General features: G+C 50.5%; 2 protein-coding genes across 4 annotated transcripts in view; one reads left to right on the plus strand and one right to left on the minus strand.

Annotated features, from left to right (window-relative positions):
* Positions 1-1569: 1569 nt before the first annotated feature.
* Positions 1570-5609, minus strand: C11H3orf18 (chromosome 11 C3orf18 homolog). The gene is made up of 4 exons (XM_069865887.1): positions 5093-5609; positions 4611-4636; positions 3615-3744; positions 1570-1752 (listed from the first exon to the last, which is right to left on the minus strand). The coding sequence occupies exons 1-4, from the start codon at positions 5318-5320 to the stop codon at positions 1672-1674; spliced, it is 465 nt and encodes a 154-aa protein (XP_069721988.1). The 5' UTR covers positions 5321-5609; the 3' UTR covers positions 1570-1671.
* Positions 1764-19262, plus strand: part of HEMK1 (HemK methyltransferase family member 1) — a 28320-nt gene continuing 10821 nt past the window's right edge. The window contains exons 1-5 of one of the 3 annotated variants that reach the window (XM_069865869.1): positions 1764-2776; positions 6497-6674; positions 11204-11652; positions 12140-12231; positions 13090-13183. In XM_069865869.1, coding sequence (XP_069721970.1) covers positions 6572-6674; positions 11204-11652; positions 12140-12231; positions 13090-13183 — 738 coding nt within the window. In that variant the 5' untranslated portion in view covers positions 1764-2776; positions 6497-6571. Of the gene's footprint in view, positions 2777-5624; positions 5747-6496; positions 6675-8947; positions 9623-11203; positions 11653-12139; positions 12232-13089; positions 13184-19262 lie in introns of those variants that run through there. The other 2 variants (XM_069865868.1, XM_069865870.1) reach the window with 2 other exon arrangements.

Consider the following 19262-nt stretch of genomic DNA (forward strand, 5'->3'; position numbering starts at 1 on the left):
GGTGGGGTGTGCCCCAGGAGCACCTACAGGAGATGGTAAGTGTGTGTGTGTGTGTGTGAGGTGCGATGGATTTCCTTCTCAGCTGGCCATGCAGCTGTAACCTCTGGGAAAACCCACGGGTACCGTCCAGATTCTAAGGATTTGAGTCTTCGTACCCACATGCCTTTCTTCTAACAGTATCTCTGGAATGCAAACACCCGCACCAACCAGCCGCCTGGGAGTGCCTCCTGCATGGAGATGGGCTGTTTTCCACAAACAATGACACTCCTAGCCCTAGGATGTTCCCAGAACTACATAGATTTAAAAAGATAGAGGGATACTGAAAATTAAAGCAACTTAGGCCTGTAAAACTGCCATGAGGGAAGCTGTGCCAGCGAAGAAGGCAGGGAGCTGTGTGCTGCAGGGGTCAGTGGCACAGGCCCAGGAAGGAGCCTGCATTAAATGAGCATGAGAAAAAAATCACAGTGGGGAAGGAAAAAGAAAAGGTTTGGGAGAACAAAAACTAAATGGCAAGCCCAAACTTGCAACAAAGCATGTGCTACCTGAACTGCTGCTCAGTGAAACATCTCTGTGTACAGCCTGCCTCTAGGTCTGCATTCGAATTCTGGCTTGCCCCAATTCCCTTTTAACTTGTGCTGGGGGTGGAATAGGATCTGACTGACAAATGCATGTACTGCAGAAACAAAGGAGGCGATCAGTGCACGCTGGTCCCTGGCTGCTGTGCCCCCCCAGGCTCTGCAGCATGGCAGGGTGGCCAGAGAGCCCTCGCACGCTTCCCCCCTAAGGACACATGGGCAGAGCGGTCAGGGTCACAGGGGAACTCCTGGCTTACCTGTCCCTTCTGTGTTAGCAGGTAACGGGAGCAGAGGCTAACAGAGCACCCCCTTCCCTTCAGCAGAAAGAAGAGAAGGCTCTGACTGCAGGTCCTGGGAGGTAAGGGTGAGCCAGCTGGGGGCAGGCGTGGGGCTGTTGTAATGTTCAGCCAATACATCTTTTTCCTTATTTAAAAGAAAAGTGTTCAAGGCTTAATTTTTTTTTTCTGGATAACGCTCTGTGCTGCAGGAGCTTCCCTGAACCAAAGCAAGAGGAGGATACATGGTATTGGAACTGTAGTTCTACTCCACAGAGACAATCTCTGTGGCCCAAGCAAAATTATTCCTAGCTCCCTAGCAGGGAGTCTTAGCCAGATACTGACACTCCCTGTCTCGGTCCGTGTGGATTCTTCTCTGTCAATTGCAGCCCTGAATGGGGATATTCAGCCACCTCTTCAGTTAAGGTGTAATTGGCCAAATGTTCACCCTTTCACTTTCTCAAGCTAGTGAACTCCCCATGTTTCATCACCCTGGGCTCAAACAGCAGCAGCCCGCGTGCCACAGGGGGGACAAGCCCCTAAGCACGCAGCTTGGCAGAGGATATCAGTCAGCACCCAACGACAACCTGGAGCTCAGAACCTTTTAGTGGTAACAGATGCACCAAAAAATCATTACTGCCATCACAAAGGATTTGCTTCCCAAGGTAACCACAGCTCCCAGTGCTTGTGCCAATCCGTGATGCAAACCAGCAGGTGACCAGTGGGGCTCAGTGGATCGGCCGTGCTTGCGGGAAGTCACTGATTTATTGGCTTCGTCCTCGCCAGGCTCAGCCCGATCCCAGAGCAGCGGCAGGTGCTGTTCATGCGTTGATGGCATTGGCAACGTCTGTGAACACAAGGCGGCTGGGTCTCTGGAGGGCTCCTTGACTTGTCAGCAGAATCTGTGTTGAAGCAGTGAAAGATGAGACCCAGCAAGTCCTGCCTCTGCTCAGGTGTGTGTGCCTGGGCACAGACTGCACCGTCCTGTAACCGGATTCCCCCCGGACTAAGGGGAGGGCGGCTGACATGGCATTAACGAGGCTGTGACAGAAAAACACACCAGGCCAGAGAGCCAGTCATCCATTCCAGTTTAAAATCCCCACGTCACTGGATTACTGGGTCTCACTATTTATATATACAAGGCAGCATGAAAAGACTTGAAAGATGAAGAAGGCCTGGAAACGTGCCACACACTGAACTTTGGCTGCTGTTTAAACTCCCCCTCTCTCATTATGTTAAGCCTTTAAACTCGTGTGCTTTTAAGGCACAGGTATGAGTGCGTTAGCAGGCTCTGAAGGGATTTGAGGTCTCCTGCTGGCCAGTGCCTATAGATAGCAAGGATCTGCTTTTATGCGCTAAGTTTAACTCTGTCCTTGTCATTCCCTCTACTCCTACCTGAAGGGAAGTCCTCGATGTGCACTAATAGAGGGATCTGATGTTTTCCCAGTGTGTGCTACTTAGAGGAAAAGGTCTTTGTTTTTATACAACAGAATTTCTTGCTTTCCCAAACCAGCGTATGGAATGTGTTGACAGTCTCTCATATTCCAACACACACATCTCTTGTGTGCTCTTTAGCAGGTTGGGAAGCATGGCTCAAGGTAAATATTTTATAATTACAGTTATACTTATTGTCTCCTTTTCTTGCTACAGATTACCTAAAGGTGTAAACTGTGTGGAAACTGAGAATTGTTTGGGAGAGCTCCTGCTCATGGAACTGGAAAAGCAAGGGAAGACATGGGCAACACAGAGTAGCTGGAGAGGATTTCAAGAAGGGAGAGATGTCTACACTACGGGGAGGCTGTATCACTGACTAAGAGACATACCTGTTCCAGCCATCCCTGCAGTCTCTGTCTTTCAGAAAGGCTTTTTGCGTGATGGTGGTGACAAAGGAAACAGAAAACACTGTGAAGCTGGCTGCAAACATTGGTGGGAAGCCCTTCTTCCCTGTTTCTACCTCTCAATCCACTGGGGAAGGAGACAGCCTCAAGGACCCACCTAGCCCATTAACCAAAACCAACTGTCAGAGGTCTCTGAGAACCCTATCATTTCTCAGCACACCACATGCCTTTAAACACCCAGAAGTGGTCAAAACCAAGCCTTTTCCCCCCCTCTCCTCAAACTCAGATAGAGAACTCTCCTCCTTTTTCTCTTTCTGTGTCCTGCAGGATTGGCTTGGAGGTGCTGACAAGACTAGATGCACAGTGTCACAACACCCTGCAGGCTTTCTGCCTGGGTTCTTCAGGGCTTGCAGCACAGTTAAATGTTATGATTACAATCTCTCCCTCAGCAAGGCCTTTTCCCACGCTTGCATCCTTAGGCAAAGCAGGGAAACTTTAAAACCGCATGGAAATCATTTGCTTTTCAGGGCAAAGGAGCCTAAGTGCTTTGTGAGCATTGAAGCCTCCTCTCCCAGAACAATGCCATTCATCCTACTGCTCCCTTGTGGTGCACCTCAGCTTTGTGGTGCCCTGCGAACTGTGGTGAACTGTGGCAAACTCACCCTTCCTTGGTAAAGTCACCCTTTTCTCTCTCCTAGCTGAGTAGAGGCAGCACTTTGCATCCCCAGGATCTTCATCCTAGTTGCCTGACTCTTCAGTCCATCCTAAGCATTCCAAAATACTCAAGCTCTCTATCTTCAAGGCTGGCAGAGACAGGGGAAGTCCTCCTCAGGTCTTACATTGTTTCCTCAGCCTACAACACCTCCTTGATTCCAGTGCAGGTGCCAGCGATGGTGGTAACAGACTGGGTGGCCCCTGCTGCCTACCTTGCTCTGTGATGCCTGGGACGATGCTGCATCTCGCCCATGTTCCAGCAGCTCCTGCTCTAGTTCATCCTGTTCCTCTGTGGGATCGAAGTTGTACATGGGCATGAGCTGGTGCCGGAGTTTCTCCAACCTGCCCACAGGAGGGAAGGGTTGGTTGAAAAACTCAGTAGACAGAAGGACAGATGTTCAGGCTGCCTCCCCCACCCCCTGGCGAGGTTCCCTGCAGGCTGCTTTCTCCTGCTGCACAGGGATTCTGCTCTTGTTGCTCCTGCTGGATAAGGCTCATGTCCTGTGCTGCAGGGATGAGGATAAGAACCTGCTACATGCAGCTGGCAGGAACGGAAGATACCCAGAGTGCAGTTACAGGGATTAATTTGCATCGCTAATCTATGTTGGCAGGCATTGCGCACAGAGGAATCGGGAATTTAAGTTCCTGCAGCCCTTACAAGATCAAGCTTTATGTGGTGGGACAAAAGCAAGGGTGGAATGCTGGCTCGGCATTTTGTGACTTCTCCCCTTGTCCCTCTGCCCATGAGAGCTAGTCCTGCCGTGTCACAGTGTCTGCCAGTAAAGTCTGCTGTTACCTCCAGTGGCATAAGAGCAGTACATTAACTCTAGAGTTGAAGTACATAAAATAACAATAAATAGGAAAAAGAGTCTGAAATGTGAGATTCACGCCTCTCGTGATGCAAGTTCCCAGCTTCTTTATACATTCATAACCTTCTCCTCTGTTTTAGTGCATCGCATCAATGAAGCTTGAAGAGTCTGCAGGCTCCCCATTCTCCTCAACCGTGTTTTCCTTCCCAAAGCTATGGAGGACCCTTTGAAGCTCTGGTGTTAGAAGCTAGGCCAATACCAGGAGTGCAGTGTCCCTACCCCTGCCTGATTGCCCACGCGCTTGTTCTCAGCCAGCCACCCTTTAACACTCTCCCCGTCTCCTTCCTAGCTCTGTCTGGATTTTGAAGCACCCTTTGGCCAACAACAGATGCTACTTACCTCTTCCTCTTCCTGATATACAAAACCTGAAGGAGAAAGAAAACCTCCATTACAACAGCCCTAGTAGGATGGGGAAGAGCTGAGGAGGTAAATCTTGGGCACAGTTAAAAGTTAATTTGGATGAACTGTCTTGTGGGGGCCCAGTGTTGACAAGGTTTAAATCAATGCAGCTGTTCCAGTTAATAGGTCTGATCAGAATCTGCTCTGTGTTCTTTTAACTGAACTTCCCTTGGGTATTAAAAATAACTACTGATACCATGCCTGACTTCCTCTAAGCCTGCTGAGCACACCGCTTGGATCAGACCTCAGGGAGGCTACAGGAATACTGGCACACTGGATAAAGGCCTTAAAAAGAAAGGGGCTTGGGGGACTATCAGTTCCCAGCAGCTCTGGGTGAGCTTTTAGTAGAATATAAATAATTCAACTCACATCAGTTCTAGAGCCCCTTTGCCACAGAGAAATAGTTAGCAGGGCTCTCTTACCATAGCTACAGCCAACCCAATCACAGTAATGATCCCAAAGGACAGCAGCATCGTGCTCACGCCGGGCCCAGGGCTGGACACATCTGGGATTTTGGTGCTGTTGAAACTGGTAGTCTCAGGGCTTGCAGTAGGTGTTTCTGGTGCAGTCACATCCAGGGTTGTCCCTGGGTCTGGCTTGGCCGTGGTGTTGTGGTACAATTCATGTATGGAGAGTGAGCTGTAACTCATCCTGCCAGCGCCTGGGAGCTCCTTTTACCAAGCTGTTGTCCTCACCCATCAGCTACAGAAGTAGAGAGCTGCCCTTCAAGTCAAGGACCCTCGTGTGAGACCTATCCTCTAGCATCATCACTGATGGTTTCTCTTCACAGGAACCACGCTGGTTTCTACCTAGGAAAGAAGAGCAAATGAACAGCGCAGAGCTCTTGGAGACAGACACAACCTTTTCCAAAGCTTCCCAGTTCACTAGGACAGTTTTTGAGAACAGCTCACCAATGGCTACTCAAGCAAAAGATTTTTCAGGAGTACTGAGAGTCCCTTAACTTGAAGTCAGTGAAATGCCCTCTGCTTGCTGCTTCAGCTTTGCCTCATTGCAGGCAGATCTGTGTGGGGACAACCTGAGAACCCTGGTCTTTGGTCTGCTCTGGGCTGAGCCAGGTGAGCTCTGTCAGCATTTTCCTGCTTCTAAGTTTTAAAAAGTCACATGGGAAGTTCATCAGTGGAAACACGTTTGATAAATGGCCCTCAGCCTTGAGGCAGCCAGGGTGTTCTCTATGGAATCCAAAGCAGGACTTCCCTGTTGTGGTGGGGACTGGTGACTGGTAAGTCACCGCAGTATCCACCGCCCCCCTGCCCTGCGTTCCATGCCCTCTGAACGGCAGCTCCCTTCAAGCAGTGGGTTGCACAGGTCTCCCAGCTGGTGCTAAAGACACTATTTCTCAAGTCCCCCCATGAAAGCACCCACTCAAGCTTAGTCACGGCCTGCTAATTATCAATATTATTTTAAAAGGAGTCCAATTTTAGAATGGAGTTGTGAAATCAGATAGATCTATTCATGCTGAAAACATGAATGGCTTTAATTGCTTCGTGCTTCTGTTGTGCAAACGGGAGTTGCAAAACACCATGGGATGATCCTATGGGAAGTACTTGCACAACTTTGTTTATAAAGTGACTGTATAGAATGCGAGCTCAGCAATCGCTTCTGTGACAATGCAGCTACCTTGAGACCAGAGCATTGCCGACCCCAAAAACTACTGTCACAGCCCTCAGGGAGTTTCTCTGCAGCTCCCAGACTGACATATCTGGCCTGGAATGCAGCTGGGATGCAGGGGTTAATGGGTTCTGAATAGAAAAAGATGTGCCTGCATAGAGAAATGAGCCATTGTTCTGCTCTCTGTTCTATTCTAGGCACAACTCTTGTTACTGGGATGCCTTCCTGCTGTCCATAAGTGCATTGAGCAGAGTGATTAACATCTGGCACTAATGACTGAAGCAGAGAAATCACACCAGGCTGCTCTGTGGTCAGTCAGCAGCTCCACCAGCCAGCTCAACTTGAACAGCACTTGTCCTGCATCTCCCCAAGCAGGTAAACCCTCATCACCCATGCAGGAACTGTCTGACAGCTCCCTGCAAACAACCTTGGGGAACAGGAGTCGCTGAGGGATTCTGAAGTGCCTGGGAGACTGTGGGAGCTTTCAAACTCCCGCGAGTTTCTCAAGCAACGTGAAGATGGTGCTGCTTGTCTGGGCCCATCTAACATCACGCCAAGACACGAGTTCATTGCAGCTGGAAGGGAGTATCCTTTGCTGACCACCAATGCCTGTGTGCCTGGTTCAAACTGGGTGGCAGTGGGATTTCCCTGGCCATCGCTGACCACAGCGGAGTTCCACGGGGAGTGGATAGTCAGGCACAGAGATGGCAAATCTGAAATCCAAGTGCCCCAACAGCAGCAGCAGTTACAGCCCAGCAGACAACGTGAGGGAATGTTGAGCAGGTACTGGGCAGAACGAGCAGCTGCTCAGGGAGAATCACTGATCTGTGCTATTCAAGGAAACTCTCCGTGATGATAAATCACGTTTTAAAAAAAGCCACTGCCAAGGAAACATAAAGTGGAAAAAAAAAAGTTAAGTGAAAGGAGGGAAGCAGGCCCAAGGGCTTTACAAAGCATGGCTCTAGATCTCAAACAGCTTCCAAACTTTGGAAGCAAAATGGGTCAGGCCTTCATCTCAATGCAGCGTCAGTTCTGGAAAACCACTGGAACTTGGATGCTGAAGCTGAGACCAAACATTTGGGTAACAGCCCTTTTGTATGGGCCAGACGCTGTGCTGCTGTGCACTGCTTCTCTGCAAAGAGTCAGGCTGGATGCAAACTATCCAGCTGAAAATATGGTCAGATGGGGATGGGGGCTTTTGTTCGTGCTGTCAAGGTCCCGTCTGGGCTGCAGGATTGCGCTAAGCCCAGAGACCTCACTCTGAAAGCGGTCCTGCATGAAAGGTTTCTGACATGGCTCAGACGTCCAGGTCCAGATGAGAGGATTTCTGTTCCTAAGCCCCTTCTGGTCCAGGTTGCAGAGGGCCCAATGAGGAGCCTGAGTACCAGCGTGCCCAGGGCCTTCTGCTCACAACAGCAGACCTGGGGGTGGATGATCTTTCCCACCTTTCCCAGTTGTCATCCCGGTGCTGGAGGTTTGATCTGCAGGCTGGGCACGCTCCAGGTCTCTGATGGCTGCTCTGGGGACAGGGATAGCTACTACCTATCGCTGGCAGGTTCCAGCATAGTCCATGCACAAACATTAGAGGAACCAGATCCTCGGCTGCTGTGAGCTGGCATTCATCCATTGCCTGCGCCAACAGAGCTGCTCTTACAGCCAGGACTGCTCTGTGCTGGGCTCTGCTGGTTTGGGAATGAGGAGAACACGTTTGTTTCTCTCCTAAGCCAGCATTTCCCAACTGGTCTGACAGGTGCTGGGCTGGCCAGCACCTTCGAGCTGCAGAACATCGTGCCAGGCACCAGCTGGAGGCCACTGGGTTCTCTCAGTCTCAGTTCTAATCCCTCTGTGCTGCCGGTTCCTCTCGGGCACGGTGGGAATAGAAGGTTGTGTCTCGGGGACGAAGGTGGGTCGCGGGGTCTCTGGGTGAAGAAGGCAAACAATAACTGCTATTTCCCCTGCACGAATGAACCATCTCTGGCCACCCAGCAACGCCAGCGGCACCGGGCGCCACCGGCTACGGGGTGTAGCTCCCAGGCCTCCTCTTCCCTGCTGGAGGGTTGTGCTGGAGCCCTGAAACGGGGGGAACCCTGAAACTGGGAGCCCTGAAACGGGGGGAGCCCTGAAACGGGGGAAGCCCTGAAACAGGGAGCCCTGAAACAGGGGGAGCCCTAAAACAGGGATGAGGAGCATGAGGAGCCCCGACCGCCTGTGCCCGCCGTCCCGGCTCCCGCTGGCGGAGCCTCCCGTGTCCCACCCGAGCCAGGGGCCTGCGGGGCGGGACGGGGAGGGAACCGGGCACCGTGCGGGGCGGGATGGGGAGGGAACCGGGCACAGGGTAGCATGAGAAGGGGGACGGGCATCGCGTGGGACGGGGATGGAGCCGGGCACGGTGTGGGACGGGGATGGGGACGGGGACAGCGATGGAGCAGGGGATGGAGAAGGGTGCGATGAGGGATGGGGCCGGGGATGGAGCCGGGCACCGTGCGGTGTGGGGATGGGATGGGGCCGGGGCCGGCTCTGAGCGCGGCCGCACTCACCGCGCTCCGCGGAGGCTGCGCTGCCCCGGGCGGCGCGCGCCGCCTGCCCGCCCCCCGCGCGCCTCGCGATTGGGCGGCAAGGGGTGAGCCCGGCCCCGCCGGCACCACGCGACCCTGAGCGAGCCTCTCGGACCCTTCCCGAGCTCCCGCGCCCCCTCGGGAACCCCTCAGACCCTTCCCGAGCTCCCGCGCCCCTTCGGGAACCCCTCAGACCCTTCCCGAGCTCCCGCGCCCCTTCGGGAACCCCTCAGACCCTTCCCGAGCTCTCACACGCCCTCAGGAACGCCTCAGACGCTTCTCAAGCTCCCACGCCCCTTCTCAAGCCCCTCAGACCCCTCGCACCTGTTCCCAAGCCCCTTCCTGAGCCCCAGACCCTTCCCAAGCTCCCACACCCCTTCGGGAACCCCTCAGACCCTTCCCAAGCTCCCGAGCCCCTTAGACCTTTCCCAAACCCCTTAGAGCCCTCACACCAGTTCCGAAGCCCCTTCCCAAGCCCCTCAGATCCCCTCACACCGGTTTCCAAACCCCTTCCCAAGATCCTACACCCATTCCCCAGCCCCTCAGACCTCACACCGGTTCCCACACCCCTTCCCGAGCCCGTTACGCCCCTTCTCAAGCTCCCATATCCCTTCCCGAGCCCCTCAGATCCCTCGTATCCCTTCTCAGATCTCTTCCCGAGCCCTCACGTCAGTTCCCAAGCCGCTCACATCCCTGAGAGCGAGACGGGGAGCGTGGGGCAGGGCCCAGGAGCCTTTGGACGGCCACCAGCGCACGTGTTGGGCTGCAGTGAGTGGGGGACTGGGGGCTGAATGGGCCAAACCACACAGCTGCAGGGGAAAAAGTCTGTTCCCAAGCTGTCTGCAAGCAAATATTTGCACCAAGAAGTAGCATTCAGGGATAAGGATGAGAAGGAAGGGTTTGAAGCTGAAAGAGGGGGAGATTGAGATGAGACCTTAGGCAGAAATGTTTTGCTGTGAGGGTGAGGAGGCCCTGGCCCAGGCTGCCCAGAGCAGGGGTGGCTGCCCCATCCCTGGAGGGGTTCAAGGCCAGGCTGGATGGGGCTTGGAGCCCCTGATCCAGGGGGAGGTGTCCCTGCCCATGGCAGGGGTGGGACTGGATGGGCTTTGAGGTCCTTTCCGACCCAAACCAGTCTGTGATTCTCTGACTGTTCTTTGGCAGGGACCTGGCGTCAGTAGCTGGCCTTTATAAATAATGGCAGTAGTGGCAGCTTTGTGCCAGTCATGGCTAATTGAAGTCTTATCTGTCTCCCTAACAGCACTAATGGGTAGTGATTTATTCCTTTAGTGTTCCTCTTGTGTCAGTAGCTCCAAAACAGGGCCTAGGTGTGGGGAGCTGCTCTGGTGAGGGCTGTAGCTGTTGGTCTGGGTCCTGCTGGCTGCTCAGCAGAGCTATTTAGTTGTTTGTGTGCTGGTTTTCTGGAGGAATTGCAGGAGGGGAGGCTGTGGCCTTTCCGAGACAGCGATGATAAGCAACACTCAGGAGAGGAATGGGAGTGGGCGCTCAGGGAAACCCACAGTGCCTCCAGGGACTGTGAGTCAGAACTGGAGGGTGGCCCTCATTTCTGATGGATCACAGCAGGAAAGTAGGTTGTTGTTCTGTTTGTCTCACACAGTTCCAAGTGTGGTGCACAGCAGCTGTTTGGTAAAGTTTCATCTCCTTTGTCTCCTGCAGTAATCTCATTTGTTTTTCTTCTCTCTCTGACTGGTTCTGCCAGAGGCAGACTTCCTGCTGGCAGGTTTTGCCTTTTCTGGCCATTGCCTGTTTCAAGTATTTCTCTTCCCCCTAGATGTTCCTTGTGAGATTTTTGCCTTCTTATAGTCTTAGCAGCTGAGGCCTTGTTCTGCAGCTCCCTCTCTGCCCTCTGGGGATGGTGACGGTGTGGAAAACCCTTGACCCATGGCTTCAAGGTCTTCTGCGAGCACGCCTGCTAACCTGGGACTTGTGGTTTATGAACAAAGAGAGGGATAAAAGAAAGAATCTAGGAGAGACTGAAGGTCTTCCTGCACAGGGCGTGTTTGTGGCTTGCTGGGAACAAGGACAGTCAGAAATGTTGTACCTGTGTGTAGACACGGTCCCTTCTGCCCTGCCATGGGCACAGGCTGGGCTCGTAGCAGCTCTGGCCTGTGGAGATGGGCAGCTCTGCAAAGAAGTGCATTGCAGCGGCAGAGCTCCTTAGCTGTCACCCGAGGCTCTTCTTGGGATAATCCTTTGCTCCTCTTGGGGTGTGAGTAATTGGGATTGTACCTATGGGCTGGGATTAGGGCAAGCAGTTTACATTCTGTCAGAGGGGAACCTGTGGTTTCCTAGCCTGAGAGATTCAGGCTGTATTCTTGCCTCCTTTTCTAGGCTTGAAGAGCTGCAAGCGTGTTCTGCTTTCATGTTGCCCTGAGGGAGAATCCACAGACTATGGTCAAGCTGGTGCTCGTCCACAGTGGCTTGTGGTAGCACCAAGTGTACTGCGAGTCTCAGCATGGACCAGATCAGCTGATGGCATCAAGGAACACATGTGGAAGCCAGGAACTGACTTCGCAACAATGAGAAGCCTCACCCGCCCACTGCTCAGGAGGCTATTAGGTCTCTCATCTAAATGTGTGATGGGGAGATTGAATCAAACTAAAGGTCCTGTCCTCAGTCCCAAGCAGTCACCTCTGAGGCAGAGCTGCAGTGCAAGACCAAGGCCTGTGACTGCCACCGATGTGGCCAACTACTGGCAGACGATGTTTGAGACAAATGGGGTCCCTGAAGCACGAGAATCCAGTGAATATATTGTGTCATTTGTCCTGGGAGCCAAAACAGTTAAGTAATAGGAAAACAGTAAGGTCTGTATGTTTTTTTCACTTTGTTGCTTTGGTTGAATCTCTTACCTTTCTTTTTATCTCACAGTAGAACACCTTTTCCCTGCCTTAGATGGCAGAGAGGGTGAGGCATAGTTTATTAATGCCAGTAGCACACCTGAGGTCTGTCAAATGCCTTCTTATGCTGTGACTGAAATGTAACCCATGACACGTGCACCCACGCTGTACCCTACCTTGCTTGGTGGAATGGTTCTTAGTTTTACCTGCTCTTCTGAGCCCTTTCTTTCTTCTGAGCTACTTTTCAGTAGCAGAAGAACAGGTTTGTGTTTCAACATGCAAATGGGTTCTCCTAATCATTTGTGGTTTCCAACAGTCCAGACATATATTTTTGTCACTGAGCTGTGTCTCTCTGGAGGATGCCCTCAGGAGGCGCAGAGGACACTCAAGTGGCACAAGTGTGCAGGTTTTAAAGTGATCTCCTCTTCAGTTTCAGAGCTTGAACTCCGAAAGCTTCCACACTCCTCTTACAACAGTGCAGCAGGAGCAGATCCAGCAGCTGAGCAGCAAGCGACTGGAAAGGTAGGAGCATCCTCTTATAGTAGTTCATTTGGAGGGTTTTCCTTCAGTCGTGGTGCAGCCAGAATGGTAGCAGAGAGAAGGCAGAAGGCCGTTAGGAGCTGAGGTGTCAAGTGACGGTGCTGCATCAGCTTCTCATGCTGACTCAGGTGATGGGAATTTGCTGTTGTCAGGTAGCAAATCATCTGTGTGGGAGCATAGGGCGTTTAAGGGATGCTGTAGAGGAGCAGGAAACTGGCAATACTGACTCTGAGCTGGATACATTGTTCTTAAGCCTCCGTTAAATTGTCCTGCTGCTCTTAGGTCATCTGCCGGATCCCCAGGGCCCTTTCTGCAAGGCCTCCTTCCAGCTGTTGGCCCCCAGCCTGTACTGGTGCATGGCATTATTCCTCCCCAGAGGAGACATTCTCAAAACCCCTAGGAAAGTCAAGATAAACAGTATGGATTACTGTCTCCTCATGCACTGAGCTAGTCTTTGTGTCATAGGTGGCTATCGGGTGGATCAGGAATGATTTTGTGAACCCATGCTGACTGCTCCCAGTCACCTTCCTTAGTAGATCTGGAAAGAATCTCTGACTATTTGTTCTACCGTTTTCTGCAGTATTGAAGTGAGGCTGACTGGGCTGTAGTTCCCTGGGCCCAATGCTCGACAATAAACTCTTCTGTGAGAATGGAGCTTCCACAGCTGCCTCAGAGTGGATATACACATGGCACATGTAGCTGAGAGTCTTAGGGGTGTCTAAAAGTGCTCATCCTCAAAAGGGTTATGTGGTTAGTAGCGAGGTGGGCACAGTATTGAGAGCTTTTCTGTATTATGGAGCGTGGTCCTAAAGTGTTCCCACTTGCTTTTTCCTGCCACAGAATGCCAGTGCAGTATGTGCTTGGTGAGTGGGACTTCCAGGACCTGACTCTGAAGATGAGACCTCCAGTGTTTATTCCTCGGCCTGAAACAGAGGTATGAATGTGGGGAACGAGGCTGGGATGGGCTCAAATCTGAATTGCATACATGATAAAACCATGCACTGGGCTCTCTGTAAGCAAGGTGTCTGTAAGTAGGGGCCTGTGCTGTAAAAGGAATACAGAGGCTCATTCAGACAGAACATTCCCTGCTGACAATGCCAGAAGATGCTGAGAACTGAGTGAGCTTTGGAAATGGGAAGACCACCTTTGCCTTTTCTGGGGAAGGGATACTATTGGGAATGTATGAAGAAACCAGCAGCTTGCTAAAGAGAGGGTGCACTCTGCAGAACCCTTCATCTGACACCTTTTATTACTCAGAGTTAAAAGGCAAAGACAGACTGTGCTTATGTTTTGTCGTTTGAAGAAGAGAGTGCTACTGAAATCCAGACAACTCAGTGGGAATCGGCACAACTGCCACTTAAACAACCTCTCGTCTCAGTTTATAAAGAACATTCAGAACCAGAGTCTTGGTTTGATGTTGGTCATTAGCAGCATCACATTGAGAGCCTGCTGGGCTCCAAATCCTAGTGATGACACTTGTGTCCAGTGAAGGTGTGAGCTCTCTTGTGTCTGGATTGGATCACTGTGGTGATTTAGTTTGGAGATAGGGCTCTAAGGAGTGGTTGTGTCAGTTGGAGCCCAAATGGTTAGCTTTTTTATTGTCAACAGTATTTCTGCTCCAGTTGATTCAAGAGATTATTTCCAGCCTCTAACTCCCCATTAATTCGTGATGCAACGTGAGCATTAAAACCAGGGAGAAATTACATGTTCTGCAAGTCAAAACATCTGCTGGCAAGGCTTCGTCTGGTGCTATGCTCTATCTCCCCAAGCAGTGCCAGGCTTCAAACAAAGGCCTGTTGTGTGGAGTGGCAGCCAGGGTGGCTAATGCCCGAGAACGCTGCTAATTGCGCCCGCATGTGTGATTTTGGGAAAAGCTTCTCCACTGGCCCAAACCGAGATGCAGAGCTGTGTTTGAAACCACTTAACATACCCTGGCTCAAAAATGTAGCATAAACAACTGAACACAAACCCTGTCTCTGTGGGAAAGCAGTGTTTGATGTGTCACGATACTTACTGCAAAGGCATGGGGTTTGGCATCAGAAATCTGTGATGATAGCTCAGGAATGGAGCTCTGTTGGCAACTGAGAGTTTTCTTGTGACACGATGCTGGGGGATGACTTGGACAGGAAGAGTGTAGTGACAAGATTCAGCTATTCAGCAGCACCTGGCAGGACATTGCTTCAGGCACCTGCTGCTTCCAGGAACATGCACGGTGCGTAACCTGTTGCACAAAGTGAGCTGGTGTCTAGATGCTTTCTTTCTGCCCAGAAGTAAAGGCTAGTCATTTCTGACTCCAACCTCTGTGTGTGTGTTTGCCTATGTTTTGTTTCATGGGAGTGGTTTTTCCAGACCCCACTGGACTTCAAAACTGCAGTGGAACTATATCCTCTCAAAAATATTGAATTTAGTTGCATCTGTTGCTTTCTTTCTGTTTAGGATTTCTCTGCAGCATTCTTAAAACCAATAGTGCTGAAACTTTTCACCAAATAATATCTGTAAATAATCCTTGTTCTTTAGGAAGCAGTTTATTATCAGCATTGATATCCCAGGCTCAAGTTGCTTATCTGTGAGTGTACACGCAAACCATGTGGTGTATCTCATCCTTGGCAGTTTAAATGTAACTCCCTAAATTGACTTCTAGGTACAGATACACAATCTGCTTCCTAGTTTTATTTATGTATTCTCTACAAATGCTCCTACTTGTCGAGAAGAAGAGCTGGCTTTATCATGCACTTTTTATTCTCTGGTTGCCACGGAAGGGTTCCAGCTCTTGTTCCCAGACTCACTGGTAAGGGTATGAAAGCAAAGCACAGTGTGACATAAACCACCAGCATTGTTTCAGTCCTGGGGACAGAGACACACATGCAAAGAGAGAAAAGCTCAGTTTTCTGCTTCAGTTTTGCCCTGTGTGAAATTTGCTCTTTTGTAGTCTGTTTTCCTCTCTGGTAGCTGAGCCCTCTCCCATTTGCTCCCTCCGGGAATATTTTTTTCAGCACATGTGGCTTCGTTCTTCTGTTCCATGGGAAGCGGGGTTGGGTGGGACAGGCAGCCATAATTCAGCAACTAGCAGGTCTGAGAGTGGGATAACAAAGGGGATGCACCCAGTCATAGCTCCTTGGTGTCTGGGGATGGTAGATATGGACATATTGTGTGGGAGGAGGGTTTTCTTAAGTAGTCCTGAATTTCACCTTCCTCCAGTCACCTGGCCCTCGGGGAGCAAAGCTTTGGACTCCCAGCTGCAAGCACTGGGTGGCTTGCAAGGGCCTGTGGAACCACTATGTTACCGTTGCAGCAGCCTTGTGGATCAGAGGGAGAGCAGGACAAAGAGAAGGAGAACTCAGCTAATCTTGGATACATAATTCCTAGTTTGTTTTTTTTTTGTACAGGCAGATATGGGCTAAATGAAGCCTCCCCATCTCATCATTAACGAGAGGTTGGTTGGTCCAGCACATCTCCAAAAGTAGTGTGGGGTATGCGGCTTACTTGTCTGTTACCCCTAGAGGGCACTCCAGGCTTAGGCTCGCCTGCTCATGATGGGTCTGTTTCTTACTAATTGTTTTAGGAATTCGGGTGTTTTCTGCTCCTCTGCTTTCAGGTGCTGTGTTTGAAAGCAAATGAAGGCTTATATGTCCAGTGTAAACAGAAATGGTCATATTTTATCCCTTGCAACTACTGTGTGAGTAGAGTCAGGTTCTTGGAGTCTGACTTTTTGTTTCTGCTGGAGGAAAGCTGCTGGGAGGAGAGCTCCAGCTCTGCTTGGGAGGATTGTCACCAGTCCCGCCATCCTCTCAGACCACCCAGGGGTCCCCTGGTGACACCTCCTTGACCTGTTGGGACCTCAGCACAAGCTCAGCCCCTGCGTATGTGTTTTCTGTCTTGGCTGTGTCATGAGAACAGTGTGTTGCCCTGTAAGGCAGGGACACCGTAGAGTGAGGATGTGGTTTTAGCCTAGGAGACATCTTAGGGAAAGAGATTCCACGTCTGTGCCACGCTGAGCACTTTTTAATAGTCATGCAGAAAAGATCCTGGCTGCAAACTCCTGTGAGAGGTCATATAAAAACCAGAAGGAAGACTTAGTGGGTCAGGTGTTATTGGTCTGCCTAGTTCAATACTCTCTATCTGATCAGGGCTCATAGCAGATGGGGGTCAAAATTAAAAGGGAAAAGATTGATATGGAAGGATCCTCCCTTTTGACAGCCAGCAGTTAGGGGCTGCTCTTAGCCAGAGTGGGATTTGGGGCCATTCTGCTTCATAATCACTAATGGATGTGTCCTCCATTCATTTATTTAATCCTTTTTTTGATCTTGACTGTGTCTGGTGTCCATGACCTCATCTGACAGTGAGTCCTTCTAATTCTGTATTGTAAGTGGGGAAAAAGTATTTTCTTTGCTTCCGGATTTAACAAGTAATTCTTTACTTCTTACTGCGTAACACACAAACTGCTCATGCTCTCTACAGCATTTGTAATTTTCAGTCCTGTCACTGTCTAATTGATCCTTATCCCACTGGTGATTTTTAAGCTTTTGTTTCCCAAGCTGGACTGTTTCTTTCTCAGAATAACATGCTTAACACACAGGACCCACTGCTGTTTGCTCGTGTAACGACGCTTATTGTGCTGGGGTGTTTTGCAAAAGCTTTTTAGGCAAAGGTTTGCTCAGAGAAACCTTTCATGAAGTTTAACCTTACTTCTAGCTAAACATAATCATTAACCTTTGAAGATGGTCAGGCACAAAAGGAAGGGAGGATTTCTGCTTCCCGGCTTGTATATGCAAATACACAGACTGCAAGGTGAGGCCTTTCTCCAGCGCTTTACGTCAGAGTAATGTATGCATTTTCTATTTCAATCAGGGCTAAAAGGAAGGTTCTGATGCAGAATGGCCTTTCCTTTCCCTAATTTCATTGCCACAGAGTTTCTTTTTGGCAAGGCCACAAGGTCACGCTGCCTGGTGGAGTACCGCCATGGGTCTGGAGTCCCAAGATTGGCTGGTTTTCTCATGGTTTTGCCTCTGAACGATTGTCTCTTAAAGGGAGGCAGACAGGCTGCTTCTCCTTTCTGCATCACTGGCTTCCCAGTATGGGAAATGAAAAGGATGATGGTGCCCTATCTTGGGGTCCTTTTTTGGAATATATAAAGACCCATGTGAAGTTTCTTGAACATAAACGCAGTAGGGTGTTATTTAATGGATGACAAGTTAACTGCTTTCTGTCAAAACGTAGCTGTAAACAAATGTGCTGAAGTTGGAGCATTGCTGTTGTGGCCTCACCTAGATCAGATTTTGCCCATATCATAGGTAAGATTTTATCAGTAGCTTGGGGGAAAACAAGCTTTTGTGAAAGCAGGCTGTGCCGCAGGGGCTGGGGAATGGGAATTAGGAAGGGAGCCTGTTGCTGCTGCAGAGCAAATAGGATTGCCCTCAGACCTAGGCACAAGTGTTTAACAGGATCATACGTGCAGGGACAAATAATGCAGCCTGTGCCTTGTGGCTGAGGGGCTTCCCCTGCCAGAAGAATTTGGAGAAAGATTTTGGGGCTCTTCTGGATGTTGGCTGACAATGAGCACATGTTGTCAGAGGGCTGTCAGCAGGCTAAAGCGATCCTTCCGTGTGTTAACAGGGGATCACCAAGTACAAGTCTCAGGATTAAATAATCTGCATACTGCAGTAGTGGAATAGTTGCAAAAGTATTGTTGCTTTGTGCAACTCCATTTCCTCTTTTCTACCGCAGTCCCTGGCAGGAGAGCCCTGGAGACAAGTGCCATAGCCTGCCTGCTCTCCTAACCCTGGGCTGGCCTGGTATGGAAAGAGGGCACGTGGCAGTGATCTTCTGTGGCCATTGCCATGGAGTTAGGTTTCCAACTTGGCTTCCTGGTGTTTTGTCATGTGCTGATTGGCAGCCAAGAGGACAAACAGGAGAGGGGGAGTGATTTGGTTAATATCAGATTGGGCTCAATGGAAAGGCCTGGATTCTGAGAACAGAAGTTTCTGGAAAGCACACAAATAAGTAAAACATTCCCAGGAATGTGCAAAAGCAGAGAGAAGGTGACTCAGGTTTTCAGGTATCTTCTGCTTTCCTCATCCTGTTTGCTAGCTTGGGAAGTTAGAGCCTCTTGCTGCTCAGGCTTGTGCCTCTGGAACTTTGTATTCCCTGCTTTCCCCAAAGCATGCAGGGCATGAAAAAAAAGGGGTGTTTCTAGGGAACACATTGTGTGTTTGTGACCTTCACCCTTGCCTTTCCCATTTGTCTCCTCTTGGTGGTCTTAGCCTTGTCCTTTTAATCACAGAGCCTTCGCTGCTGTTGGACTGTAGCCCATGATTGCATCGCCTCTGAACTTCCACACAGCCCTATAGCCACCGTTGAGCAGTGAGAATCTCTGCTGTTTCCTCCCAGCTCTCTTGGTGCTGAAAGCTGCCTGACCCTGCTGCTTGGAGCCGTGCAGCTGCGGAGCTTGTGGTTTGGGTGCTGGCAGACGCTGGCCTCGCGCTTGGTTTGTGCAGCTGCAGTTCCAAGAAATACAGTGAACTAGAGACCTGGCCACAGAGAGGGGGAGGTAATACCAAGAACCTGCCAGAACACGCGTGTGTGCTGGGGAACCAGAGCTGTGGGTGGAAGGGTGAAGCAGAGGCGCATGGGAAGCTGGAGGTGTTCGCGAAAGTTTGCATTTATTTTGCTGAACAGAGAAGATGGGGGAAAAAAAAATAAATGACAGCGTAAACTTCGGGTGAATTTGGCAGTGAAGCAAGACTTCCTGGAATCGCAAGGTGACAGCAGGCTGCGAGTGGCTCAGCCAAGAGTCAAAAGCTTGAGAACCTCTGGGTGCTGGAGATCAAGTAGGACGAGAAACAAATATTTGTGTCCCCTGTGTATGGAACTGCAGGGAATAGGTCTTGTAGTCTTTGAAAGCTCTTCCATTGCTAGTCAGGACCAGATATCCTTCCCCCAGTAAGAATGTCCTATGTTTTTCCCTGCAGATGTTTAAATTCACTTTTGGCAAAGACATGGAGGGTCTAGATGCT

The sequence above is a fragment of the Phaenicophaeus curvirostris genome, chromosome 11, assembly GCF_032191515.1.
Source record: "Phaenicophaeus curvirostris isolate KB17595 chromosome 11, BPBGC_Pcur_1.0, whole genome shotgun sequence".
In the NCBI taxonomy this organism is placed as follows: domain Eukaryota; kingdom Metazoa; phylum Chordata; class Aves; order Cuculiformes; family Cuculidae; genus Phaenicophaeus; species Phaenicophaeus curvirostris.

Bases quoted from the DNA above. Each gene is read 5' to 3' on its own strand.
- C11H3orf18 (XM_069865887.1), bottom strand. From the start codon at position 5,320: ATGAGTTACAGCTCACTCTCCATACATGAATTGTACCACAACACCACG. The intron at 3,745-4,610 runs GTAAGTAGCATC...TCCTGTGGGCAG, and splicing joins TATATCAGGAAGAGGAAGAG to GTTGGAGAAACTCCGGCACC. The intron at 1,753-3,614 runs GTAGGCAGCAGG...GCTTCAACACAG, and splicing joins CCCAGGCATCACAGAGCAAG to ATTCTGCTGACAAGTCAAGG.